The 27,542-nt window shown below is 51.2% G+C and overlaps 1 protein-coding gene across 5 annotated transcripts in view; it reads right to left on the bottom strand.

Annotated features, from left to right (window-relative positions):
• AK8 (adenylate kinase 8) overlaps positions 1-27,542 on the bottom strand; it is a 113,286-nt gene that overhangs the window by 70,618 nt on the left and 15,126 nt on the right. For 4 of the 5 annotated variants that reach the window (XM_045563676.1, XM_045563677.1, XM_045563679.1 and 1 more), the window contains 4 exons: positions 20,274-20,342; positions 4,523-4,604; positions 3,945-4,016; positions 2,473-2,673 (listed from right to left, as the gene is read on the bottom strand). In XM_045563676.1, the coding sequence (XP_045419632.1) occupies positions 2,473-2,673; positions 3,945-4,016; positions 4,523-4,604; positions 20,274-20,342 (424 nt within the window). Of the gene's footprint in view, positions 1-2,472; positions 2,674-2,966; positions 3,042-3,944; positions 4,017-4,522; positions 4,605-20,273; positions 20,343-27,542 lie in introns of those variants that run through there. The other variant, XM_045563680.1, reaches the window with a different exon arrangement.

The following is a 27,542-nucleotide window of genomic DNA, read 5'->3' as shown; positions in this document are numbered from 1 at the left end:
CCTTTGCCAGTGTGCCTTCCAGCCGATTCTGTGCTGGGCAAGAGCCGAGCCAACACACCCCCTCCAGGAACACGCCACCCAAGAACCCCCTATAGATGGGGCGGCATTCCCCAACCTCAGCACTGCTGACACTTGGGGCCAGGTGATTCCTCGTTGTGGGGCTGTCCTGTGCACTGTAGGATGTTGAGAAGCATCGCTGGCCTGTGCCCGCTAGGCACTAGTAGCACAACCCCAAGTTGTGACAGCCAAAAAATGTTTTCAGACATTGCCACATGTCCCTGGGGGTGCGGGGTGGGGGCAAAACTGCTCCCAGTTGAGAACTATTGGGATGTATTCATTGTGCAAATTTTGAACTCTCAAATCTTTGTAAGGCTTTTTAATTGGAAGGATCATTAGAGATACTACAGTCCCCTCGTTTTAGAAGTAAAGGCTCAGGTAAGTTAGAACTGAGTGTCTTCACGTTCGTGATAAGCATCATCATCTCCATCAACAGCATGTATTAATTGCTGAGATAAACCCTCTGCGGCATAACCTCATTTGTGTGACCCAACAGTCCCCCGAGGGATATGTCATTCTTGTCCCGTCTTACAGATGAGTCAATTAGGCTCAGAGACTTGGCAGAGTTGGGGCAACCCTCCCAACCTGCCGCCCTGGGTAACATGCCCGCCTGAGAGGAGCCCAGAGGAAGGGCTCAGGCAGGGCTCTCTTCATCCTCAGACCTGCCGCCACCCAGTGCATCTGAAAAGCACAAATGCTACAGGCAAAGCAGCCTGCTTACAAATGATGCTTAATTTACAGTAAATAACTAAGTTAATTAGAAGTAATGATCCCCCAGACAGTCTCAACATCTAATTATTCTTTTTAAAAATATGTGGTTGCCGGATGCACTGCAGAGAGATTAAAAAACAACACGGAGAGAATTTTGCATTCCAATTTTCAATTTATCTCTCTGCATTATTAATTAATAATAATTAATATTCAGACACTCACATTTTTATTTACAATTCCAGGCATGAATTCTTTATGAACGATCACATGAACTTTTAAATTTAATTAAGTAATTTGGAAGTAATTAATGTGTAAATGCAGAATATGCCATAAGATAAATGTTGTGGTTGTTTATCTTAGGAGTGCAGTGCTTGCTACTAAAGACCCTTCCGAGATGCAGAATCACTAGAAAATTAGAAGCCATCGGAAGCCTGGCATCTTTTAAAGTAGCATCATTTTCTACACATCCGCCCAATTGGATGACCGCCCCCTTCGGAGGGCGAGGCTACGCTGTAGATGCCCCCCCACTCCAGGCAGAATCACGTTTCCGGGCTCTCGGGGATGCTGAAAGCATCGCTTGTTCGTGCAACAAGTCCACTAGCAGGAGGGGTGCGGGGAGATTGGCAGGGAAGGGTTGGAGGGAGTTCAGAACCACCCCGCCACATCAAAACAAAACTTTTCTTGAAGAGGTTTGAGAGAATATATGAAAAAAGGACTTTATAAACTGTCAAGTGTCTTAACTATCATTAATGTTATTTTTATTGTAAATGCTGCATTGACCTGCCATTGCACGGAAGGGGAGAGCTGGATTTTGAGATGTCTGAGGCTCAGCAAGCCTTTTAAAAACTATAATACAGCGACTTTGGGATAGAATTATTCTAACTTCCCCTCGCTTTCTGGGCGGGATGTTGAATAATGATGACCGCAAGAAAGTCTGGCGCCCAGTGAGCCGTGTCTCTGCACCAACTACGGTGCTCATGGCTGTGGGTACCTGAGTTAAAGAATCACGTTTAATCCTCAGCTACACCTGGGACGGAGGCACAAGTTTTGTTCCCCTGTTAGAGGTGACAAAGCGGAGGCTCAGAGGGGTGGAGAGCCTGGCTGAGGCCTGCGCAGCTGACTGTGCTGGGTCTGGCAGGTGAACGCAGGTCAGCCTGCGCCACCTCACGCGGCTGCCTGGGGCCAGGCCCTGCGAAGCTATTGCCGCGGATGGCAACGCAGTGCCCGCGTCCAGCTGCTCTCTCTGCTCCAAGAGGACTCGCAACACCTGAGTTGCATTGTGGTTTTGTTGCTTCTTGTGGGTGGTGGCTTTTGATTTTGTTTCTGTCTTAATGTTTATATATTTTTTCTTTCTTCTCCCTCAAGGTCAGGCCCAAACTTCTCACTACCATGTCCCTCCTGCCCCATCCCTCACCTCCCCTCCCCCGCCCCCTCTCTGTCAAATCTGCTGTGGGCCAGAAATGGGACCACGCCTGCGTGCAGGACACTAGCCCAGGGTCCCCCAGGGGGCACTCCCCCACGGGCCTCACACACAGGTGTTTCTGGGCGGGAACCTGAGCCGCTATGACTTGACACCTGGGGTCCCAGGCACATCCTGGACACTAGCTGCTCCCAGAGTGGGTGACGCTGGGCCAAGGAGGTAGAAGTTCATGGTGACCCCGGCCCTGGACCGTGCCCAGTGTGGGGCCGCCCGTTTGTGTTTACCCTGGTAGAAGACGTCCACGCATGGCTGGTCAGCACTGATGACTTTCAGGATTTTGGGGTAGGAAGGGATGATCCTGACGATGTTCCTGTGATACTCCAGCAGCTTCCGAGCCGTCTCCATCTCTGAGATGCCCGCCGGCACCACCAGGCGGTTCTGGATGTCGGACTCAGGGGGCCAGTCAAAGGTGGTGTGATAAATCTCTGTGAGGAGACAGACACGGCTAGAATCACCCACTCAAGGGCCACTGTGGATTTGGCTGCATCTGGCTGGGACGCATGCTGGCCTGGGGGCCAGGGTGTGTCTGACTGTGACAGGACACAGTCACTCAATACCAGCACTTCTAGATGCGTCTGTGGCTCTGGGCCTGCCCTTACCACTGTCATTGTTACTAGTGACAATAACAAAACAACGGAAATGACACTCGGTACAGGACAAGGGTGGCAATGAACTTCTGAGCTCTTACTCTGTGCTGGGCACTCTGACACGTACCTACCTGCAGACTCCCGCTTCATCCTCACAGCAGTCTGATCACAAAGGTGGTTCTGGTATTTTCATCCCCAAGTACCGATGAGGAAACTGACTCTCAGAGAAGTGTTCCATGTCTACAGCCGGAAAGGGGCAGAGCCAGGGATCCACAAACCCAGGTCCATCTGCCGCCAGACCTGAGCACTGGAGGTCAAGGGCGCACCCGCCTCCTCCCCACCCCCCTCAGAACTATGTGGTCATTTGTTTGGTTTTTTGAGACAGGGTCTAACTCTGTTGCCCAGGCTGCAGTGTAATGGCACGATCATAGCTCACTACAACCTCCAGCTCTAGGGCTCAGCTAGCACTACAGGTGTGCACCACCATGCCCTGCTAATTTTTTTTTATTTTTTGTGGAGATGGGGCATCTCAATATGTTGCCCAGGCTGGTCTTGAACTCCTGCTTCAAGCGATCCTCTGGCCTCAGCCTCCCAAAATGCTGGGATTACAGGCATAAGCTACCATGCCCAGCCTGTCTGGTCTTTAAGACCCAACTCAAGGGTTCCGTCTGCTATAGCACTTGCCAGTTCTCCCAGACAACCTTCGTGCCTTGCTCTTCCGTGTGTGCACCCCAAACATAGGGGCACAGAGTTTGTCCCAGGGAGACACAGACACATCACCTGGTTCCCGTGTGAGCTCAGCAGAGAGTGGGCTCAAAGCCTGGGTGCCCGGTGTCACAATCCACACTCTGCTCTGGTTCTGCCACAAACAGGGCTCCCCCTTTAACCTAAATGGGCCTCTTTTTCCCCATCTGCTGAAGTTTATTGTCTCCCACTTGCCCTCCAGCTCAGAGCCCGGCCTGCGGCACCTGTGCCTCTGCTTGCCCACGAGGCTCTCACGTGCCCCTCTGCGGGTGCCCAGAACACACTGTGCCCAGGAAAAAGCAGGGGGGCTGTTACCACCATCGTCTCTGAAGCCCCGCAGGGCAGGCGGGGCGGCAGGGCCGTACCTCCAGTCTGAGGGTCCACTCTCTTCCCCAGGTTTCTCTCGATCAGCACCGTGTCCAGGGCGCTCAGCACGACTGTGCAGACAAGAGAAGGACTGAAACGGGTGCCGCACATTTGAATCTTATGGACCAGTAACTGGTCTCATGGGTTTTTTTTTTTTTTCTGCATAATAACATTAAAACAACCACCATCGTCCATCCCCATAAATTCCTAAAAGAAAGGTCTCGTCAGCACCCCAGTACAGGACAGAGGATGGCCCGTGACCGAACACTTCCCCGCTGACAATTTCCACTGCCACAGATAACACCGCAGTGAACGTCTTTGTCATACATCTCCTTCCACGTTCCTGATTATTTCCTAAAGACAGTTCCTGAGCTATGGGATTCCCGGGACCAGGAATCACCAAGGTGAAAACAAAACCCCACTTTTCCTCAGGGCCAGCCCTGAATTCATTGAGCTTTGAGGAAAATTCCACTGTGCTGTCTGGCCTCCTTTTCCTTATCTTGCGCGGGGCCTGGGCTGAGGGCTCTGGGGGCGGTGGGGTCCACGGCTGCGCTGGGAGGGCCCCGGAGCGACTCACCGACGTGTCTGGGGATAACGCCCTGGGTCTGGATCATCAGCGCCTGCTCCCGCGTCTCAGGGATGCCGTCCAGGATCCAGCCCTAGGGGGGATTTGGAGAGGTCCTCACCTATTTTTGTCTTTAGATTTTTTGAGTTATTTTAAAAGGAATAGAATGGCTTTATAGAAAGACTAGAACTTTTAAGACAAAAGAAAATAAATGTTTCTGATAACTGCATCACGCTTTCATAAAACTACTCTCGTATTACTATATTCCCTCTGGAATCTTATGCTTATGATTGTAATCATAACATATATATTCTCTTTTATGTCCTGATTTTGTCCACCACACACCATAGCGCTGTGTCATGTTGGCACAGCTCTTCGCTGCCACCATTTGCAGCAGCAATGCAACCTTGCGCCACGAGATTATGCCATAGCCGCTTCACCAGGCCCTGCGACTGCAGGTCCCCACTGCTGACACCTGCTACCAGTTTTCACTGTCATAAATAACATTGTGATGAACATCTTTGTGCACACAGCTGTTTCTGTATTGTGGATTATTTCCTAAAGAGAATTTCTAAGATATAGGATTCTTGGGACAAGAAATCACCAGGGTGAAAACAAAACCCCACTTTTCGTTTTCTTTTCTTTCTTTCTTTCTTTCTTTCTTTCTTTTTTTTTTTTTTTTTGAAACAGGCCTCGCTCTATCCCTGAGCTAGATAGAGTGCAGTGGTGTCGTCAGAGCTCACAGCAACCTCAAACTCCTGGCTCAAGTGACTCTTCTGCCTCAGCCTCTCAAGTAGCTGGGGCTACAGGCATGCACCACCATGCCAGGCTAATTTTTCTATTTTTTGTAGAGATGGGGTCTCACTCTTGCTCAGGCTGGTCTCAAACTCCTGATCTCAAGCGATGCTCCCTCTTTGGCCTCCCAGAGTGCTAAGATTATACACATGAGCCACCAAGCCCGGCCAAAATCCTATTTTTCCTAAAAACAATCTGAATTTTGCTTTCCTTTTTGGATTCTGACATTGTGTGGATATACAAAAAAGACTTTCCCATCCCCAAAACTGACACATATTCACTTGCATTTACATTGTGTTCTCTTATGCTTTTCTCTTTACAGGTAAATGTGTAATAGAGCCACACTGTATTCTACGGACGAGGTGAGGCCGTGACCTGACTTGTTTCCTTGTGGTTCCCTGACCGACCCAGTCTCATCTGGGAGCAGCCTGTCCTTTCCTTTCTGATGTCACTTGGATCATGGTCTAAATGCTGGTAAGACAGTGGCTCTGCCCTCTTTCTGCCTGTAGGTTATTAAATTATTTTATTTAGCCTTTTACATTATTGTCATTTTATAACTTATTATATCTAATGGAACGTGCTCTCCATTCTTTTTTTTTTCCGAGAATTTATTCTTCCAGGTAAACATCAAAAATATTTTGCCAAGTTCCAAAATGGAAATTCAACTAGGGTTTTGGAATGACATTAACTGTGCAGATTAATTCATGAAGAATTGACGTTTCACAGTATCAAGTCAACACATCATCTTCTCATTTGCTTAAGCGGTTTTTTATGTCCCTCAGCGATGTTCACATTAAACAATTTTGAAAGTTCTTTCAAGCCCCGTGAGTCTGGAGTCACACGCACACACTCACAGTTCAGTGCTCTAGATGGATGTCCAGACAGATCAGTAAACTGAGCTTTGCAGGAGTGAGGTCAGCCAGCAGCTCGCCTCGCAACTCCCCTTGGCGGAGAGGGGGTCGGGCCACCTGCACTGGAGCCCAGGCTCCCAGCACCGGCCCCCGAGGGAGCCCCCTTGCTCAGACCCCCCTCAGGCATTATGTGATCTCGCTGCTCTCACGTCAGAGGAAGGTCAGAGGAAGGACAGAAACGGGTGAACTCAGCCTCTCTGACTCAGGGTCACGCATAACCCATGCTACCTGATTCACAGGACACAGCGTGGGGGACGGCAGGAGATGGCTTTCTTTAAAAACTACAAAAGTGCTCACATTGCTTCAGTATTAAAATATTTAAGTTCCAACAGCCTCCACTGACAGTTAAGAAAAAAAAAAGCTAAACAAATTTAGCCTCAAGAGTGTTGGAAAAATCAGGCAAGCTTTTCATTAATTTCTTAAATTATACAGGAAGACTCACAGCCACAGAACCCCTGGTTTCTAGAACTAATGAAGGAAAAGTGCAAAAAAAATTTTTTTAACAGTCTTTTGCTCCCTCAAGTCCTTGTTATGGCCAGCCAAGCGCGGGCCGCAGCTCGCAGAAGGAGCGAACATCTCGGACTGAGCAAGACTGCAGGAACCGGGAGGCGCTGCCTCTGAGCGCCCTCACTCACAGTTCCGGAAGCCGAACTAACATTCTCTGAACTTTAGCCAAATTCATACCTCCTTATTTTTTCTTCATTTGGATGAGGAGGAATTGGGAGCCCATTGATTGCTTTTTCTAGTACAAGGGCTGGTAATTCTGTTTCGAGTCCCTTTTTGAAGCTGGAAGAAGGTTGGAGCTCCGTCTTCACTCAGCACCGAGAAAGACCTCTGCTTTTAATATTGCATTACTGAGCAATCATTATAATCTCGCCCATAAATCTGCAGCTGCTATCAGTATGTGGTCCAAAGCTTTTAGAACTATTCAGGGGAACAGCTCTCACTGACTTCTCACTGGAGAAAGCAGGACTTCCAATTACACAGGAAAAGTGCAGCAAAATGAGGAACATCTCCCTAATTAGCCTGGCCTCACTGGTATGTCTTTCTGGTGCAGATGTGAAAATTTAGAAAGAAGAAGGTGGGGGGCTCTGAAGTGAGCCCAGGCCACCAGTTCTTCAGGTCTGCTCTTTCTGCCACAGAGCGGGGGGTGGTCGATCACCCAGAAACAAGGTCCCTGAGGAGCCCCTAGCACAGCACCCACACCGCATTAGAGTAGCCCCAAGTTCTAGGGAAAGGTGGCCTTGGAGGCTCATGTTGGTCCACCCGGAAGGGAAGGCGCCTTAGCAAGGCCTCTGTGTGAGGGTGGGTTGATCCTACAGCAGCCTCAACACGGAAGCTCCAGGCTTAGCACTCAGAGCAGATCTTTCCCAGAGCTCTTGCATTCAAAGAGGTTATTTGCCCAGTTGCAAAATGGACAGCACATTCAAGAGGAAATAGCAATTTTGGCCAAGGACACTTTAATGGCTGCAAATCCTGGCAAAGCAAGAAGTCATAAATCAGTAAACAGCATCCGACAGCTGACATGATGGGACACTAAGACATTCCCTACAACCCTGCGTTGTGAGGGTCATGGGTCTGACGTCCAAGAGTGGCTCGATGCGGAGGTATCAGTCAATCCCTAATTAGAATACATTATCCATCTTCCTGACACTTCAGTGAAATGTCTGTTCCACTCTGGAGCTGCAGCTTTGTTCGGAGCAGGTTAATTGATATTCTGATGCCTTCGCTCGCCATACCCCTGTGGCTTGGTTCTGTTTTATCACACATCAAAAAGGCCGTATGCTCAGGGCACTCCGTGCACCAGTGCGGAGCTGGAGGTCTGCACAGCTGCGAGGGGTATGGTATCACAGGAGGGACAAGCACCGAGCAGATGTCACAGATGAAAAAAAAAGGAAGGAAAAGAAGCCAGCCAGCCTAGGGAACATGCGAGGCCCAGCAGAGCACGGCCTGATGCGGCACCAGCGGTTCTGCTTTGTGAGAACACTGGCCTTCGCTGCCCTCCTGACTATTATTAAAACGCAATTAGCAACTTCACACGGGAAGACTCTGTTGCCCTCTGGGCCTCTGCCTTTTTGATGCATTGCCTTTCCTCTCCTCCCCAGACCAGCGTGTGGGTGCCCCCTGGGTGTTTCTCCCAGTGCTGCCCGCCCCAGCTCCGGTTCCAACTGCAGACTCCATCCGAGGCGCTCCCTGGAGCTGATGCTGACTCCCGAGGCCCCGAGGAGGCAGTCTGGGGCTGGAGACTGGGACTCAATGCATCAGATTCACCGGGCTCCAAGCCGGAGTCAGGGCGAGCGTCACAAGAGGCATCACAGGCCCAACATTTCCTAATGAAATACTATGTGTTTTCCTAACATATAAAAGAGAAAGAATGAGATATTTTATCACCTAGAAAAGAAATGCATCTTAAAAGATCAAGTCTGGGATACTGAAGAACACTAAAGCCAGTAGGTGAGAACAAGGAGTCTACTTTGATAAACAGAAAAAAGTTGACATCAAACTGTACCAGTTACTCTGGTTTATACAAAAATATGCAAACCTTAGCCTGCCATGTAGCCTAGGGTGCCTTCCCTATTAAACTCATCTGAAAGATGACTAGCAAGAATATTTATTTCAAAGTTTAATCTCAAACCATACACCCCCCCTGCTGCCATTCCATGTTCCATGTGCGTGATCGTAGCAGGATGGGTTATTCCTTAACTTGTCTGACTCTTCCACCTGGGCAAGGTGTTAACTGGGCTTTGGCCCTTTTCTGGGCACAGCCTAACAGTGATTATGCTCATACAATGTGGAAATATTCAGGAGTGATTTTTCTAAATAACAATGTTGAATTCCACCCTTGCTAGCTAATGACACACGAGTGACATTTCTATACAAATGTGCAGATGCAGGAAGATCATTACTCCTAGGTTTGCAGGTCAGAAGCCACTGATCTCCAGGGTGTTAAAACAGAAGGGAATGTTCAAGAGGCTTTTTATTAGTTCCCAAATAGTTAAAAACATTTGAAGATCAAATTCACATCAAATGTCTGCAGTGTCCCTGAAGCCACTCCATGGAGCGAGACACAGTTTGAAGACCACATTGTCCTGTCCCCAAATGAACCAGTCTCACCCCAGCTCCCAGGCTGGGATGGCGCCAAGACACTCCACCCAGAGATAACTCGCTTTGCAAATTGACATTTACTTCTCCAGCTCAGGGGCAGTGTGCTGGGGTGACAGTGACAGACACGGGGAATCCAACATCCAGGGTCCGTTCCCCTCGAGCACGTTAGACCAACTCCATGCTGTAGACCCACCTCTTCAGAAACCAGATTAGCCCTGGAGGGTGTCGGTTTACCGTGGCGGTGAAAAGCAGTGGCTTTGGAATCAGACAGCCTGTGCCATGCCAGTGTGTGACTGTCAACCAGTCACCTCGACCCCTCTGGGCCTCACTCTCCTCTGCAAAACGGGAGCAATAATCATAATCTAGCTCACAGCTGATGGGGTAATTCAACGAGGGCTATAAACAACAAACAACAACAAAGCAAGGGAGCGCCTGGCAACAAAGAAATGACCCAAAGTTAACTAGTTTCATCATTATAATTATACTTTTGAGAAAGGTGAACTATGCTCTTTTTCTCTACCTACTTTCAAGAAAGAATCCCACTAAATTTGCAGAAAGAAAATGTATGAAAAGGCAATCTCTTGGAAAGAAGAGTAACTGAGGGGAGAGGACTTGGGAAGGGCACCTTTCGGTTGGAATGAGGGGTCTAGTGAGCTGGCCCGACTGCGGCTGCACCTGAAGCAGGGTCATCCCGCTGCCGGCAGGCTGTCCTCCCCCAGGGGAGTGTGGTCCTCCTCTGGAATCCGGCTACTCCCTTATCTGTGAGACAGGAAATGATGATAGCGCCTGCACTTCCCAGTGCTTAGGATTAAATGCAGGGATGTACCTGAAGTGGCAGCACAATGTCTGACAGACAGTAGGTGCTAAATAAATGGCTAGCTCATTGTTTTTGCAGCCTCCTGGCATATTTTTGTGGGGTGTTGTTGTTGTTGTTGTTGTTGTTGTTGTTGTTGTTATTGTCTGTGTGCGGTTTTTGGTTTTTTGTTTGTTTGGGGGTTTTTTGTTTTGTTTTGTTTTTAGTTTTTTTGTTTTTTTAGAGATGGAGTCTAGCTCTGTCGCCCAGGCTGGAGTGCAGTGATGTAATCATAGCTCACTGCAGCCTTCAACTCCTGGGTTTAAGTGATCCTCCTGCCTCAGCCTCCCGAGTAGCTGGGACTACAGGCACGCACCACCACACCTACCTAATTTTTTTGTAGAGATGGGGTCTCACTATGTTGCCCAGACTGGTCTTGAACTCCTGGTCTCAAGCCATCCTCTGTCCTCGGCCTCTCAACGTGTTGGGATTACAGGCATGAGCCACTGCATCCAGCTGACAATTTATTAATAAAAAACACACGAAACTCAGCCTAAGGACAGGAGAATGAGCCACTGCCGCCTTCTGCCGTGCCCTTCTGCGGCTGGTGTCCGCCCGCTCTCGGGAGGCCTCCCGCTTTGCTCGCTCATTGTCAGCCTCTAGCTGGGAAGAGTGACCGGTTGGTGGTGCTGAGTCCAGTCCCATTTCCAGCATCACCGTGCCTGTCCAGCACTCTCTCCTGAGCCAAAGTCCGCTGTGTTTGCTCAAACCTCAGGCTTCATCCTCCATGTTGATGATCTCTTTCCTCCCCGACTGCAGTGAGAGGGATCAGATGATGCATCACATGCCCACGAAGCACAGGGAGCGCTCGTTCCCATCCACATTGTGTGCTGCTGCTGAGCATGCAGACAGGTGGTCCACACACGCCGTGAACAAGCCCTACATCACACCAACCCGCCAGCCAGCCAGCCATGGCTGCAACAGGAGGGGCCAGAAACACCCACAAATAAGGGGGCGGTGAGTGCTTGCTCCCAGCACTCTGCCCTGCACTGCACCAAGCCCTCAGCACCCCCTGCCTCACTGTGCTGCATGCCGTGAGTTTTCTGAGTGGGGTTCAGACCTCCCCTTCTGATCCCCTGCAATGCTAACTGCATTTGTATTAGAGGAACACACAGCCCAGGGCCTCAGCAGAGCCGTTGATCAATAAAACCGCACTCCTTGGAGGAGACAAGTGACATCCATAAACCCATGAGTGTCAAAACAACTGCAAGAAAATCCTGTGTTCCTACTGTCAGTGGGATGAAAGTGGTGTAATTAATGCCAGCCCAATGACACCGCAAGGAGAAATAAAACAAACAGCTGGTGGTTCTGTGGACCAGCATCTAGCTCCTCCACTCCGTTAACAATTCCACTATAAAATACTGATTCATGTTATGGGCAGGGAAGCATAAATCTGTGCCCCCAAAAAGGAGGGGAAAGACTCTAGAAAGCCACCGAGTAAATTTGAAACTTTGGTTCCACAGTCAGAAGTATGCTACGTTATCTCCCCTTTATTGTGAAATAACTGAGTCTCTGTGACATTAAATGAGACCTAAAAGAAGTCTATGAATACAAAGTAGAATTTTGCACTCTGTCTACAGTAAAGGAGACACCCCCAGCCAATACAGTCACTTTTGGGGCTGGAGGTGTGACCCTGCTTCCAGCACACGTCAGAGACCTTATGCCTGACTCCAGGAAGTGGGGGATGTGGTTGGGATTCGGCAGAATGGTCAAAGTTTTGCATTTGATAATGGCGCTTTTTCTTCAGCTCCAGGAGGGAGATTATGCAGAACCAGACATTTTGAACCTGATGCATTTCTAGGTCTATTTTTCTGTTTGGTAACGTGTGTGTCCCTCCTCTGGGCCAGTGGGTGGGCTCCCTGTGCGCAGCCTCCTTATCTGTGGAGGAGGATGACTGCAGCTCTTGCCACCTACCTGCCCCTGCCGGCTCTGTTTTGAGCCCTACACGACCTAGAATAGTCCTGGTGCACAGCACGGGCCACAGACGTTTTAGTTACTGGAAACCTCGTAGGACAGTCATGAGGATTCCATGGGGAAAGGTGCCAGACGCCGGGACGTGCTGGCTGACCAACATTTGTATCTTTCCCGGCTCTTTGCCACCTGCCTTTGGGCTCAGTGTGGCCTTCCTTCTTCTTCTCCCAAGATCGCAGGCCCGAAGAGTCCTGGGGCAGGGTAACATCCTTTCAACATGCAAAGTAGAGGCCTGTTCCCATCCCTTTATCCAACCACGAGTCCAGAGGATGGGCTCTGTCGTTCACCCTTTGCTTTCAGTGGGGGAGTCAGGAGGACTTCTGGATGCGTTGCTGGGGAGCAAGAGGAGATGTCTAGAATTTATTAACCAAAACGCAGACGGGGGTAGCGTTCCTCCGCAGCATGGTTCAGCAGCACCAGGGAGGATGCAGCAGGTCTAGTTTTTGTTAGTCATGGTGTGGCGTCAACTCGGGTGGGGGCTCTGAGCATTGTGGCTGAGGAAAGAGCGCTGTGTATCAGTTCCTATTGCTGCCTAACAACCTTAATGGCTTTAAACAACAACCTCGCTATCTCACAGTCCCGTGGTCAGGAGGCTGAGCGCAGCTCGGCTGGGTGCTCTGCTCGTGCTGCGAGGCTGCAGCCAAGGTGTCAGCTGGGCTGTGTTCTCACCTGGAGGCTTGGCTGAGGGAGAATCCTCTTCCCAGCTCACTTGGTTGTTGACAGAACCCACTTCCTGGCTGGTGTATGACTGAGGGCTCGCCCTTTTGCTGGCTGGAGGCTGCAGGCTTCCAGCAGTCCCTGGAGACCACCCATGGGGGCTTCTCCAGCACAGCCGCCTGCGCCATCGTGCCAGCAGGGAAGATCTCTCTCAGTCTGCTAAGACACATTCTTACCTAACGTGATGCAATCGCAGGAGAGACACCCCCTCACCTTTGCCACGTTCAACTGGACCTGCCCCGACTCGGCATGAGGGGATTACACAAGGAGTGGATACCAGTAGGTGGGAATTGCTGGGAGTCGCTTGGGGTCTGGCCGCTGTGTGCAAAGGCCCTGGGGCAGGGCGGGGACAGGGGGCACTGGAGGAGGAGGAAGGCGGTGGGTGCCGAGGGTGTGGATGAGAGAAGTCTAGGGGTGACGCTGAGCCACAGGCAGGCCCAGGACACACGGGGCTCCAAGAAGAATGGGAAGCAAGGGAGGGCCACATTCTCTTTGGATAAAATAATCTTCTCTATGAATAAAATAATCTTCAGAAGGACATACTTCCAAGAAAGTGTTAACATTAGTTGCCTCCAGGGAAGCTACCAGGGGGCTAGGGAACAGGAGTGAGGGGGGCGTCAGTGCCTTCTGAATTTTGAACCATATGAATGAATGTATTGCAGTTAAGAAAGAAATTCATTCATTTTTTAAGAAAGCGATCCCTCCGGCGGCAATATGAAGGAAGGAGTGGGAAGAAATCAGGGTAGCTGCAGGGAGATGGATTAGGTGCCACATAAAGGAGGGGATTCTTAGGAATTCAAATAAAATGGAGCACAAACAGTGACTATGGTCAAAGCAAAATTTAGAATCTCTAGTTTTGAGGCTTTCCCCCCAAATTTCCAGAACTCACTGCTGTAGTTTTTGGCTTTCCTTTGCCATAGAGATGTGGTCTGAGGGCCTGGGCACATTGTGACCACAAGACCTTGACTGTCCCTAACGAATGGATAATGGGTCTCCCACAGACCGCCGCCTCCTTTGACAGCTCCGATACAAAGTGCTAATTTCTCCTTCTCTAATGCATTTGATGGTCACCTCAAAAAAAATTCTTCAAAGAGATTGCATTAGACAAAAAAAAAAGAAAGAAAGAAAGAAAGAAACCCCCCCAGCATTAACTACAGAATCCTGATGGGCCATGATTGCATTATTTTCCCTGAACACTATTCCCTGCATTCTTTTTGTGCTCTAAATTACCAATTCTAGTCCCTGTGTAGCTAAATAATAATAATTACCATATAAATGAATATGCATATGTGTCATTTTTCTCCCTAAAAGCAAGAAAGCCTGTTTATTTTGGATGAGGGTTTGTTTTGTTTTTGAACAACCAAAGCACATAATTAGAAGCCTAACCTCTTACTCTTGAAATCCTGTCTCCACCGGGAAGAGATGAAAAGGTACTGGATGCCCCTTGAAGGTTAGAAGAAATTTTAAAACAAATTGAAAGAGATATTTCTTTACTCTGCAGGTAACAATGGCTTGGGTGTGATCAAGATCATAGACTGTAGGGCCAGAAGGGGCTTCCGTGCTCAAGCCCAACCCTGTGGTCTTACAGGTGGGGAAACTGAGGCCTACGGAAGTGAAGCTCTCACCAGAGTAACACTGCCCATGCCCCCAAGAAGCAGCCTTTGAAACAAGAACAGAGGGGCTGACCGCACACTGTCGTGCTTGCCTCTTGGCTCTGGGCTCATCTGCAAGTCCTCACTTCTGTGTCTGTGCAAAGGGGTAGTGACAGTGCCGCCTCTACGGGGCTGTTGTAAAGACCCGGTCAGGTACCAGACACAACACACGGCCCTGGCTGCACGAGCAACCCTCCCAATCAATGGTAGCCACCAGAAATATAACAATTGCAGCCTCTCTGCATAGTGCCAGGTGCACCTGCAACGCGATGTAACGGATAACGTGCCAGGCCAGGCGTCCAGACAAGAACTGCTACCATCATCAACATAATCATAATGATAACAAGGTTATAAATATTAATATAATCAATGTATTAATTATAATATCACGTAAGCATAGATCGTGTAATATAACTAATGATGTCAATAATAGTATAATTGCTAATGCAAACAGTTCGATGACGGTGGTGGCTGTTGGTGAGGACCGGGGGTGCTTGGTCTTGCACACTGTGCGCTGCAGCCACACTACGCAAAAACGTTGTGCAGACCAAGCTTTTCAACAAGGCCAAGAAGTGGTTATAGAAGTTAAATGCACGTTTGAGAGACTATTCTAGATCATTGAGGGCACCTTTGGGAAATTATCTGAAATTACAGAGAAAACCACCATATTTTCCCCAGAAACTATCACTCAGTGACATACAAAGATTAAAAAGACAAAAGATCATAGAAGCAAACTTGTCCAGGCCACCTGGATCCTATGTCTAAACCATGTGGCATTTCTTAGGTCTCAGAATGGGGGAAGAAGGGCAGCCTGAGTTTACAGGGGTGTGTGCGGCCGGCAGGACACACACGTGACCATTCAACACCACCACCCGAGCCTCTCCGTGTCTGGACTCCAGGTGGAAATGCTTACACGCCAGAAACACTTAAGTTGGGATGTAGTAATCTGTAACAATATTGTATACCAAATGGTGGCATTTCCTATGTTCTGAGGTTGGAAAGGATGGTGACTTAGAGGGTTGCTTGGTGGTCCTCAGACAACTCAGCTTCCATGCCACTTGGTTCAGGGTCACCAATGATGTGACAGTGAGTTTCTCCCTTCCCTCCTGTCTTTCCTCCCTGCCCCATCCCGCCCTTGGTCCCCTGTGACGGCTGGGAGGCGTGTACTGGTGAGAGGGGCCCACAGTGGCAGCTCCACGGCAAGGCCCCTTCCTGCTGTGCTTTTCTAAGCCTGTCTGCAGCTGGCATCGGGACCGCATGCCTGGCTTATTTATTTCGTTTATCGTCTGTCTCCCCACGACTGGAATTTGTGTTCCTCGAGAGCAAGGCATTTACCTCTTTTGTTCAGTGCTTTGGCCCCCATGCTTATAAAAGTAAAGATTTGTTGCATAAGAGAATAAATGAATGGACAAATGAGTACTTTTAGGAAACACTGGCTGGGGAGGCAGGTGGGCCAACAATTCCTGGCAAGGCATTTGGTAATGACAGTAGTGGAGGGACACATGTTGGTGCATGGGGACATGTGGGGGCCTGTGAATGGCGCAAAGTGTGGCCGAGTAGACAGGCTTTGCACAACCTTGGAGCTCTTCACCGGGGCTGCCCAGTATGGCCTGACAGCCCTCGAATCAAAGTGCCAGCTCTGTGCACCACGAGCCTGGGTCAACACTGGCCAACCCTGCTGCTGCCCACCGTGTAGCTGTGGGCACACCTCAGGTCCTGCATCTATAAAATGGGCACAACAGTTACACTGACCATGCAGGGTCATGTGAGGGGCTGCAGCAGTGGGCATGGTGCTGGGGTGCGTGTTCAGTTCAGGTCTCCAGCTTTTCTCAGAAGAGGTGCAGGGTCTGAGCAGAGGAGCTGGGCCCGCCGGCCCTCCTGCCTGCCTGGACCCCGGAGCCCTCTGCCTTCCAGTGGTCAGCTGGGCTCCAGCTCCAGCCTCTGCTGCACCAAGGCAGCCAGTCAAAGCAAACACTCTTGACCGTGAGGAAGGGCCTGGGAAAAGAACAGCCAGATGCAGAAATTCCTGCTCAAGTTCCTAGATCACAGGTGGTTTGGGGTCATAGCATCTTAAAAGTAAATTTTAAAAAGGGAATTTACAGCCTGGTGGGAGAAGTCCTGCTGCCTTGGCTAAGACTGAGATGAACCCTGGAGCCACCTCTGTTGGGACTTTTGTTTGGAAGGGGTGGCGACTGTGGTTCACAGGAAGCCCACATTTTCCAGGACAGGTGCTATTCCTGGGGGTGGGAACTGCAGACTTACTCCCTTCCCAGGGTCGCAAAGCCTAAAACGTTGACTATCTGGCCTTTACAGCAAACGTGTGTGCACCCCTGATTTAGAACAGCCCCTGAGCTCTGGGTACTCGTCTACACCTGGGCCGAGGGCCACCAGCTCACTGTGAACAATCTGGGGTCAGAGGGAAACACACTGTTCAGATCCGGTTTTGAATCCCAGACTGCAGCTTGTGACTGCCTCCTAATTTAGATCCCACGGCTGAGGAACACACAGCAAGCCTGTGAGAACCGCTACTCACCTGCCAGCAACCAGAAAGATTCCCAGGGATCTTTTCAGATTTGGGGCCTCCCAAACCAATTTTTGAGGGAGAGACAAAGAAAGAGAGCAATAGACTGTCTCTATGTCCACACATGTGTACACATGTATGTTTTTTTCTTTTTTAAAAAAAGCACACAAGTTCTGGTTCTGGGCAAGACGGAGTAAGCACACCTTGTTGCCCCCGCTGAAAGCAGCTGTAAAACATGCAGAGAACACATGTGGCAGCTATTTGAGGCCTCAAAAATTATCCAGCAGTAGGATGAGAAAACCAGAATTCTAAATGCCACCAAACCAGTGTCTCCTGACCTAGTCTTACGGCAACCTGAAACCCGAAAGTGGGCACCAAATGGGGACAGAGAGGGTCAGGAGGAAGAATGGAAAAGGTACTCCAGACACTGAGAGAGAGTGGGAGAAATCTCTGTGGCTTTTTCCTCTTCTCTACTCTGCAGCTGCAGTGGCACAGCTGTGACAAACGGGACCTGCAGGTCCCTGAAACTCGGAGGGAGGGGACACTTCCTCTCCTGTCCCAAGAGATGTAGCAGAGCCCTGTTAACTTTTCCTCTCTCTGTCCCCCCACCCCTTGGCCCTGATCATGGGTGCAGTCCCAGGAAGCATGTGGCAAAGCAGGAGAAATAAAGCCCCAGCTTTCTGGTCAAAAGACCAGGAAGAGGAGCACCGGGCAACTGGAAGTTTCCAGGGCGATAGCGGAGAGGGGCACTCAGAAAAGCAACCAAATACAGTTGTTTATGGATTCGCAGGCTCACCTTCAAGCTGCGTGTGTGGCCCTGAACGCTTTCCAAAGACACTGAGAAATGACCTGTGGCAGAGATCACTGCCCAGGGCTGCCTGAGTGGTGCCCACGTGGCACAGAGCAGCACAGCATTGCATGGTCATGGCTCAGTCCCCGCGCGGCACCGCAAAGGTGCTGGAAACAGGCCTGACGGTAAAACCACAACCTGCAGAGGCCGGGTTGGAATTTGTAGCCTGGACTTAGCTGAATCGGTCACTTGCTAAGACAAAAATATCAACATTCATCACAGGATTTAGATAAGACCCAGAGTTTCATGACAGCATTAAAAATGTCCAGGATACAAAATTACTCAACACAGGGAGAACCAGGGAAACCTCTACTCACATGGGAACAGATAATGGACATCACCACCAGTATGACTCAGAGGTTGGAATTATCAGGCAAAGACTCTATAGCAGCTATTATTAAAAAGCTCTGTGGGGTGCGGTGGCTCACACCTGTAATCCTAGCACTTGGGAGGCCAAGACGGGCGGATCATTTGAGTTCAGGAGTTCAAGACCAGCCTGAGCAAGAGTGAGACCCCGTTTCTACTAAAAAAATAGAAAGAAATTAGCTGGACAACTAAAAATATATAGAAAAAATTATCTGAGCATGGTGGTGCAGGCCTGTAGTCCCAGCTACTTGGGAGGCTGAGGCAGGAGGATTGCTTGAGGCCAGGAGTTTGAGGTTGCTGTGAGCTAGGCTGTCACCACGGCCCTCTACCTGGGCAACAGAGTGAGACTCTGTCTCAAAAAATAAAATAAATAAAAAGCTCCAACTAGTAAACAGATGGAAAGACAGAAAGTAGCCAAGAAACGAAAGGTAGGAAGAAGAAGCAAACAGAATTTTTAGAAGTGAGAAATACAATAACCAAAATAAAAAAACTCACTGGATGGGCTCAATAGTGGAATGAAAGGAAAGAAGAGGAAAGATTCAACAAACCTGATCTAGTTCAATACAGATGACTAAATCCGATCAACAGAAAGGAAAAAAGATAGAAGGAAAATAAAAAACAGAACAGAGCCTCAGGGGCCTGTGGGACAATACCAAAATGTTCACATCATTAGAGTTTCAGAAGGAGAGGAGAAAGAGCATGGTGTGGGGAATTATTTTAAGAAATAGACCAGCCTGAGCGAGACCCTGTCTCCACCAAAAATAGAAATAAATTATCTGGACAACTAAAAATATATATATAGAAAAAATTAGCCAGGCATGGTGGTGCATGCCTGTAGTCCCAGCTACTTAGGAGGCTGAGGCAGTAGGATCGCTTAAGCCCAGGAGCTTGAGGTTGCTGTGAGCTAGGCTGACGCCACGACACTCACTCTAGCCCAGGCAACAAAGTGAGACTCTGTCTCAAAAAAAAAAAAAAAAGAAAGAAAGGCAGAAAACTGCTCAAGTTTGGAGAAAAACAATAAACCTATAAATTCAAGGAGTTCAGCAAACACCAAAAAGAATAAACTCAAAGAAATTTATACCAGACATATCATAATTAAATTAGTGAAAACTAAAACCAAAGAAAAAAATCCTAAAAGTAGCCAGATAGAAATGATGCACTACTTATAAAAGAATCTGAATGACTGTACATTTTTCATCAGACAACACAGCAGTCAAAAGTAAGTGGAACTGGCCGGGCGCGGTGGCTCACGCCTGTAATCCTAGCCCTCTGGGAGGCCGAGGCGGGTGGATCGCTCAAGGTCAGGAGTTCGAGACCAGCCTGAGCGAGACCCTGTCTCTACTAAAAATGGAAATAAAAATTATCTGGACAACTAAAAATATATATAGAAAAAATTAGCTGGGCACAGTGGCGCATGCCTGTAGTTTCAGCTACTCGGGAGGCTGAGGCAGGAGGATCGCTTAAGCCCAGGGGTTTGAGGTTGCTGTGAGCTAGGCTGACGCCACGGCACTCACTCTAGCCCGGGCAACAGGGGAGATCGAAGGACAGGCGGCAGGAGTTGGGGAGCCCCCATTCTCGCTCTGCCCCTGCACGGTTTGGCAGTGGTTTGTTTTGCCACCTGCCTACGGCAGCCTGTCCCCTAGGGCTCCCGCAGCTCTAAGTCACCCTCTCCCTGCCCCTCCAGGTCCAGGGGCATAACAGCTCCCTGCCACTGCCAGTTCCGGCCGCGTAACCATCGCTGGTCAGTGGCCTTAACTCTCCCACACTTTGCAATCGTCCTCTCATTAAATGCTCTCCTGTGACCCCTCCAAGGGGGAGCCCTGATGGATCCTCCCAATTCCACGCTGTTCCTTTTCCCCCAACAAAGGTGAAGTCCACGTCTGCAGATTGACCTTGGCCAAGCTTCTGTGTGTCTGCTTGGCCTTCCGCGTGTGCCTCTGTCTTCTCCCCACTGGGAGATGAACCGCCCCTCACCCTCCCCGCTAATTCTGGTACCACGGCCCCAGCTCGCTGGCGTCTTACCCGCCTGATGCAGTCCTCTTGGGCCAGGCGTTCCTTGATCAGCCGGACAAGCAGCGTGCTGGGAACTGTCTAAGGGAAAGACCACACGGAATGAGGGTCCAAACTTGCATCTTGGAGCTTAAAAGGACACGCACTGGCAGGTGTCCCTGACTGACCACCCTGCCTCTGTGAAGCCTGGGCCTGCCACCTGCCTCACCCTCCTCCAGCCTCCACTGCCGCACCTGAAGCCTTGAACTTTCTCCCCTAGCCAGCACCTCTTTGATGGTCTCCCCACCACGTGTCCTACCCTTCTCCTGTGCTCTGGCCAGAATGTCCTCCTCCCCGCAGTGATCCCAGAGTGCCCACAGAGGCTCAGCCCCAAGCGCCACTGCCTGCAGGACACCCTCCCAGCCCGGGTTGGGTACTGCTTCCCATGCCCCATAATCCTGGATGGCAAACTCTGTTCTCGCACTAACCACGTGGCAACCCAATGGCCTGCCCAGGTGTCTGTGTTCCCAGCAAGTTGCAAAGTCCCTTAAGGAAAGGGACTGTGTCTTATTGTCTCTGCACCCCAGACAGTGTGTGGGAGGGGCCAGCCCTAGAGCCCAGGAGAGGCGAGTGTGTAGTCTCCTCCCTGCTCCACGGTCCAGGACCTCACACTGGTAACCGAGATGGCCACGGTGGGAGTGTTTACACCACAGAGACGGGCAAATGCTGCAAAAATGCTGTTTCCCTGGAAAGCTGGTTGTTACATTTTGACCAGCAGACCACAGCCCCAGCCCCAAAGTAGTGTCAAGGACATAGGAAGCGCTGCTGACTGATAAACTAATGAAGCTTCAAATTCCTTAATTCATACAATGAGGAATACTAAGGCTGGCTGGCACTTGCTGAGCACGTACTATGTGCCAGGCACTGGGCCAAGCACTACATTATTCAGTTTTTATTACGATTCTGGATGATCTGCACTATTTTTATCCCTTTTTTGTAGATGAGGAAGGTGAGCCTCAGAGAGGTTAGGCCACTTCCCCAGGGTTACACAGCCAGGGAGGAGAGAGGCAGGACTTGCACACACGCAGGTCTAGCCAGAGCGCCGGCCCAGCCAGGCTTGGGAAGGACAGACAGGCTGGGGATGCCCGCGGGGAGGAAGGTGAAGACAGTCTTCCTTCTGCTTTCTCTCCTCTGAACTCTCTCTCTCTGACCAGAATCCATACCCCAATTTCCACAACCAAGCCTGATCTGAACCTTCTCACGAAGCCTCCAACACTGCAGAGCCAATGTCCCTGGAAAACGCACACCTGAGCACTCCCTTGATTTGAGATCACTAAGAGCTGGGGCTTCTCCCCAGCCCCCCAAGTATTCTGCCAGGGGAGACTCGCAGGCCAGCCCCAAACCACACACCCCAGGCTACATCAGGGCCAGATCGGCCTCCTGGGAAGAGCGGGGAGGGGTCCCAGCTGCTGCTGGCCGTGCAGTCGGGTGCCACACAAGGCAAGGCAGGGAAACCCCTCACACTGCTCCTCCACGCAGGCCCAGGGGGACGAGCGTCTTTCCTCATTTCCCAAAGGGCCCTTAGGGCTGGGGGTGGCCCAGCGCTGCAGGAGAAAAGTTGTGACCTTTAATTCTAGAACCCACATTTGTGAGGGTTCAGGGTGACCAGCTCCTGCCTCCATAAAGCTGTCGTGCCTGCCTTGAGTGCTGTCAGAGCATCTAAAGGACAGAGAGCTGGGACATCACAGAGCTTCTCCAGCAGGCTGTGTGAAGCCTTCGGGGCCTGCTGGCTTGAAGTGGTGCTTTAATGAGTGTCCTGCACAGGGCAGAACTTGTCCACGCTTTGTTTCACTGTGTCTGGTGGCAAGGCGGGGGAACAGATAGACTTCGGCCACCTCCAACTATTGAGGTTTGGCATTTTTCTACCCTCGAATAACTTATTATCTGTGCCCAGTGAACCAGCTGGAATGCCACTAGAACGTGACCAATTCAGACGGAGGATCTGAGAGAGGGGGAACCCGGCACCAGCCCATGTAGGGAAGCTGGGGTGGGGCATGGAGGGTCCCTGCAGGGGCTCGGTTCCGGCACATTCAGATTCCCCCAGTTCTCACGGAGGCAGCCTCCTGTCCTGCCCTTTCCTGGAGCTATGTGAATGGGCTCCCTGGTAAGAGCAGGCTGCACTGGGCACGGGAGGTGGACATGAAGGACCTCCTCCCTCCTCGGGGCACCAAGGCATTCAGGGCGACCGGCTCACGGGGCAGGGACCGGCACGGGGATAGGGGAGGGCGAACGCGTGCTCCTGACTGCAGGCGGCTAATGCTGGCTTCAGGAGGAGGACGGGGACAGTGAGGGCAAACTGGCCCCTGGAGGCCCTGCCAGACCGCTGCAGTGGTGGACCCGGCCGCTCACGGTCTGGGCGCTGGCTGCCCACTGAGGGGCCCTGCACAAGTGGTAGCCCTCTGAACCCCTCTTTCCTCGTCTGTGAATGAGACAAGGAAAACGTGCTCCCAAGAGCTGCTGAGGTGACATATGAGCTGAGCGCGGGACGCAAGGCTCAGTGCTGTGCAGTCACCAGCCCCGCACTCTCCATGCATCCCGCCTGCTCCTTCCTCACCCTCCAGGACGACTGCACGAGGCCCCGCTCTTCTCAGGGGAGCCACGGGGCCTGGTCTGCCTCGCCCTCCTGGTAGTGCCTACCAGGGGCCAAAAGTCTCCCCACCCCGCCCGCGTCTCTGATGAAGGACATGGAAGTGGAAATAAATTCCACACACTGAGCCCACCGCCGGGTGGGGCTCCCGGACGGCCCTTCTCGCGTGGAGCAGAGACTCGCCCCCGGCATCAGAGCTCGCCCCGCCTCTGCCCAGGCCAGGCCCCTCCTCCTGGCTACGTAACAGCTGCTGCCCTCCAGCCAGCTGACCTTGGGCAAGTCGTGACCTCTTTAGGCCTCACGCACCTCACCAGTTGAAATCAGTAATAATACTGTAGTTTTTGCTTTTATTTTTCTTTTCCATACACCCCACTTCCAGTAGCACAGTTCCCCAGAGTTCCTTTGAGGAGTCACCCTCTTGCTCGTCAGTCTGTATGGTTTAGGTGGGGTCAGTTCCACCCTCAGATCCAGGGGAGGGCCCTGACTGGTCCAAGCTGGGCAGCATATCCCACCCCTTGCCACTGTGATTGCTTCAGAGGCTGCCTGTGACCCAGTCCCAGCCAGCAAAAGTCAGGCCCAGGAGGAAAGTGCAACCCTACTTTCCACCAGATGGAAGCTGGGGGAATGTAAGAGCTGGAGTTTCGCAGCCACTTTGCAGGCATGAGAGGTGTGCAAGTGAATGAGGCCAGCACAAAGGGAAAGAGAGAAACCAGGCTCAGCTCCAGAATGGCTTTTCCTGGGATGTGGAATTGGACGAAAAAGACAGAGCAGCCAGCAAGGGAAGGAGGAAGCACCTCTGCTGGGAACCAGACTTATAATGTGTTCGCCTGAACGTTACGGGGCCACCATGTTGTTATGAAGTGGACGGCAAAAGTCAAGAGTGAAGGCAAAAGGCAGCGAGAGAATGAATGAATGGCGCCTAGAGAACAGAGAGTAGAGAGGCAAGAAGGAGGCTGGCCGGCATCCAGTCAGTCCCTGGTTCCGACATCTCTGATAGCTCTGAGTCCTTATAATACTGTCCCCCAGCACCTCACATTCTTGCGTAAGCCAGTGGATCCCGCAACAGGATCCTGGCAGGGTTGGTTAAGGCACAGACTGCTGGGCCTCACCCCGGGAGTTAGATCCGCAGGTCTGGGGTAGAGCTGAGAATTTACATTTCTAACGAGTTTTCATGTAATGCAGGGATCACACCTGGGAACCAGTGGCTTAAGTCAACCCCAAAACCGAAGAACCCCACGCATCTGGGGGAAGTCGCTGGAGAGGGAGGGCATCTTTCTGTTAGTGTTTGTTTCCTCCCAAGTATCAGGAGCTTCCCCAGGTTGGTGAGGGAGGGGCTGGGCAGGAAGCAGCCCTGCCCTTCCCCCCCGCATCACCCCTCCCCCGCTTCCTCTCTCCTCCCATCCCTTCCCTTCTTTCGAGTCCCCTTGGGTCCCCTCCCACCACGGGCAGAGCTGCTTTCCATCCTGAGGACATTTTCCCATTTTCCTGAGATTCATCTCCCCTCCCTGACGACACCCATTCAGGAGGCAGCATTTAAATAGGTATGGGGACATTACAGGGTGCCAGCTGGGGATGCAGGGGGGTGCCAGCCAGTCAAAGAACACAGGTTGAAAGGTGGCAGGTCCTGGTGGGGCACAGCGCCCCCTGCAGCCTGCGCAGCAGGGGGACAGGCCGGTGGCTTTGAGCACAGCTACTCCGAGCGCCCCCCTGCCGCTCCCAGCCACTGTGCTGTCTCAATGCCAGCTTTGATGTGTCACATCAGCAGCAGGGGCTTTCAGGGGGCTGCTTCTCGAAGCCCTGCCAAACTGTCTTTGCAGGAATCATGCTTCCCTCCTTCCAGAACTCTGTGATGCTCTCCCACCCCAGCCCTCCAAAGCCTGGCATTTGGGGGAGAATCAGGGACAAGTTGATAAAGCCCAGTGGGGCTGCTCCTGTCACAGAGGGGCTCAGCCCCTGGTACAGGCCCCTCGTCTGCCTGCCCGGTGGCACCGCAGCACCCAGCTGTGTCCCTGCCCTTAAGGGCAGGATTGGCTGCATTTGCTGCAGTTTGGACCTTCTTCTCTTCCCCTCCAGCTCCCAGAGACAGCTTTGGGGGCTCCCTGGGGCCCAGGGGCAGAATCACCAATCTGCTAACCCACGCTGCCCCTCCCCGGAAGGATGCTCTGCTTTGCTGTTCAGGGGCAGCTGAGAGTGGGGGTCCCAACACTGGCTCTGCCCTGCAGGGTGTCATTTAATTCCTCCAAGCATGAGAAATGGAAAGCCTGAGGAACATGGGAAGGACATGAGCCTGTGTCTCATGTCCCATCACCAGGCCCCACTCTCAGTGACCCTAATGTCCCTGTGTCACCATAGTGGGTGATACCTGCTCAGAAGTCATGGGCATTTTGAGCTACAGTATGAGCTTCAGGGACAGGTGGGGAGGGGAAGAGTGGAGGTCGTCTGTCCCACCCTCACCTGCTCTCCCTGCAGGGGCTCCTCCTGGTAGTGGAGGAAAGCCCGGCATTGGACTTGAGCTCCCCTAAGAACTGATCAGAGAATCCTTTAAAGACAGCTATCATTTTAAAGTTTCTGCTGCTGCTTGGAGTTGTCAGAGCAGGTTAGGAGATAGCAGGAACTGTCTCCTAGAGCCTGGAAGGCAGAGACAGGAGATTTCAGGGACAGGAGGAAGAGGAGGGAGGGGAGAGGACAGGCTTTGAAGGAAGAGAGCCGAGCCCACAGCGTGGCACGCAGACAGGCTCATGGAGGGAGGTGGCAGTGAGACAGACCCTGGGATGGAGAAAGGCCAGTGGATTTTAAAAGGAGCCCCAGAGACTGGTGCTCAGGTTCGCCTGGACTGTAGTTACCCTCCTCTGCTCTGTTCCACACCACCACCTTGAGTGGCTGACTTAGGGAAGAGAGGGCATTCGCACTTTGTCCCAGCTCAGCCTCCAGAAAATGAGAGCAGTGAGGCTGGCTGGAGAGGGATGGCCAGAGGCGATGGTGACATCCAGCAGGGCTTGGAATTAAGAGCTGATGGGCTGTTCCCCAGAGATTCTCAGGACTATTTGGAGGTGACTGTGTTTCTTGTGTGCAGCAGATGCAGGATAAGGGCTCAAGTTCTTTCATTTGAGTATTAAAAAAAATTGGTGACTCTAGGCAGCTGGTGCACTTGGGGACATCAGGCTACATCAGATTTAAAATTTGTAAACAGAATGGAAAACTGAAGTTATGAAGAACCCAGCCTTGGGAAGGCATCCCTGCTCCTTCCTGTCCAACCAGCCTTCAAATTCAAAGCTCAGGTCATTTATTCATTCAACAAACATGGGCTGTTGTACTCTAATGTAACAGTTGATGCAGAGGATACTTTGACTTAGCAGTAATTGTGTTATAGAAGTAATAACTGCAATAAGAAAAGGCGAGTGGTGCTTGAGGTGGGTTCTCAGCTGGTCTATGTTAGAATTCCCTGGGGAACGTTTTTTAAAAATGTTGAAGGCTGGCCCTACTCCTGGGATTCGGACAGAGTCTGGGTGGGGCCAAGGTGATTCCAACGTGCTGCCAAGATTGAGACCCTCTGGACTAGGCAGTTTCAAAACTGCAAATACATATTCTTCCTACAAGAATTTCAATAATAAAGGTTTTTTTCTTTTTGCAGTAGAAATCTCAGGCTTGTGCACATAAAGGGCCAGTACCTGAGAGTGGGCTCCTCACCCCCGGCCTGGGGCCTGCCTCACCTGAGCCTTTCTGTGGTGTTCATGATGGCAAACTAGACCGTGGGCTTAGAGACAGGAGCAGCAGAAGCAGGGGAAGGAAAAAGATTTGGCAGAAGAGGTGAATTCAATTAACTCACTAAAGAGGAGGAGCGTGGAGCAAAGGGGGCCTTGGGCTGGGCTCCCAGGTGGGGCATTTGGGGGGTGACAGGGGCCTGCAGAGAAGGTGCCAGAGCTGCTGCACCAAGAAGAAAAGGTGGGGGCTTCAGTAGTATTTTTCAAAATGATGTCCCTTTCATGGAGTCATTTTGACATTCATCTCGGTAGCCTTCGCCATGTCCTTGGGTCTCTGGCCCCTTCAGAAAGAGTCATGGAGTCAACAGCTAAACAAAGTCACATGATGATCAAGGAGTGGGTCACCAGCCAAAGACCTCACTGGAGTTGCCCGGCGACAGCCACCATCGCCAGGGCATTAAGCATCTCTTCCGGCTCAGACCCAGAAGAATGGAAGGGGTCAGATGGCCAGCTGAGGAGGAGGCTGGAATGATGCTGCCCTGGGAGTGTCTATAACCCAGGGTGACGGAGGGAGGGCCTGGGAACACCAAAGCTGTCTCTTCAAGGAGATTTGTAACCCTGACCAGACGCTGGTGAAATCACTGGTGAGTTTTCAAGGTGTGATAATGTGTGCACGTGTTTAAAACAGGGCCCTTATCTTCTGGAGAGCGGAGATAAATGAAGTCCCCCCAAGTGAGACAAGCTATTCAGAGCTTGCTGTAGCAAGGGAGTCGCCACTACCGTGTGTGTTTGGCAGACTCAAAGGCAGGCAGAGGAGTGGGAAAAGTTTCTAGAAAAAAAAAAGGGATGGCTCTGGGCATGCCTTGATGGAGGCTGCTGGCCTGGGGAAGCTGGTGGCTCACGGGAGCGGGTCGCCAGTGGGGTTGGGCAGGGGCGCATGGTTGGCTCTCTCTG

This window comes from Lemur catta, chromosome 10 (assembly GCF_020740605.2).
Source record: "Lemur catta isolate mLemCat1 chromosome 10, mLemCat1.pri, whole genome shotgun sequence".
Lineage (NCBI taxonomy): Eukaryota > Metazoa > Chordata > Mammalia > Primates > Lemuridae > Lemur > Lemur catta.
This window is presented reverse-complemented; position numbering and strand designations above follow the sequence as displayed.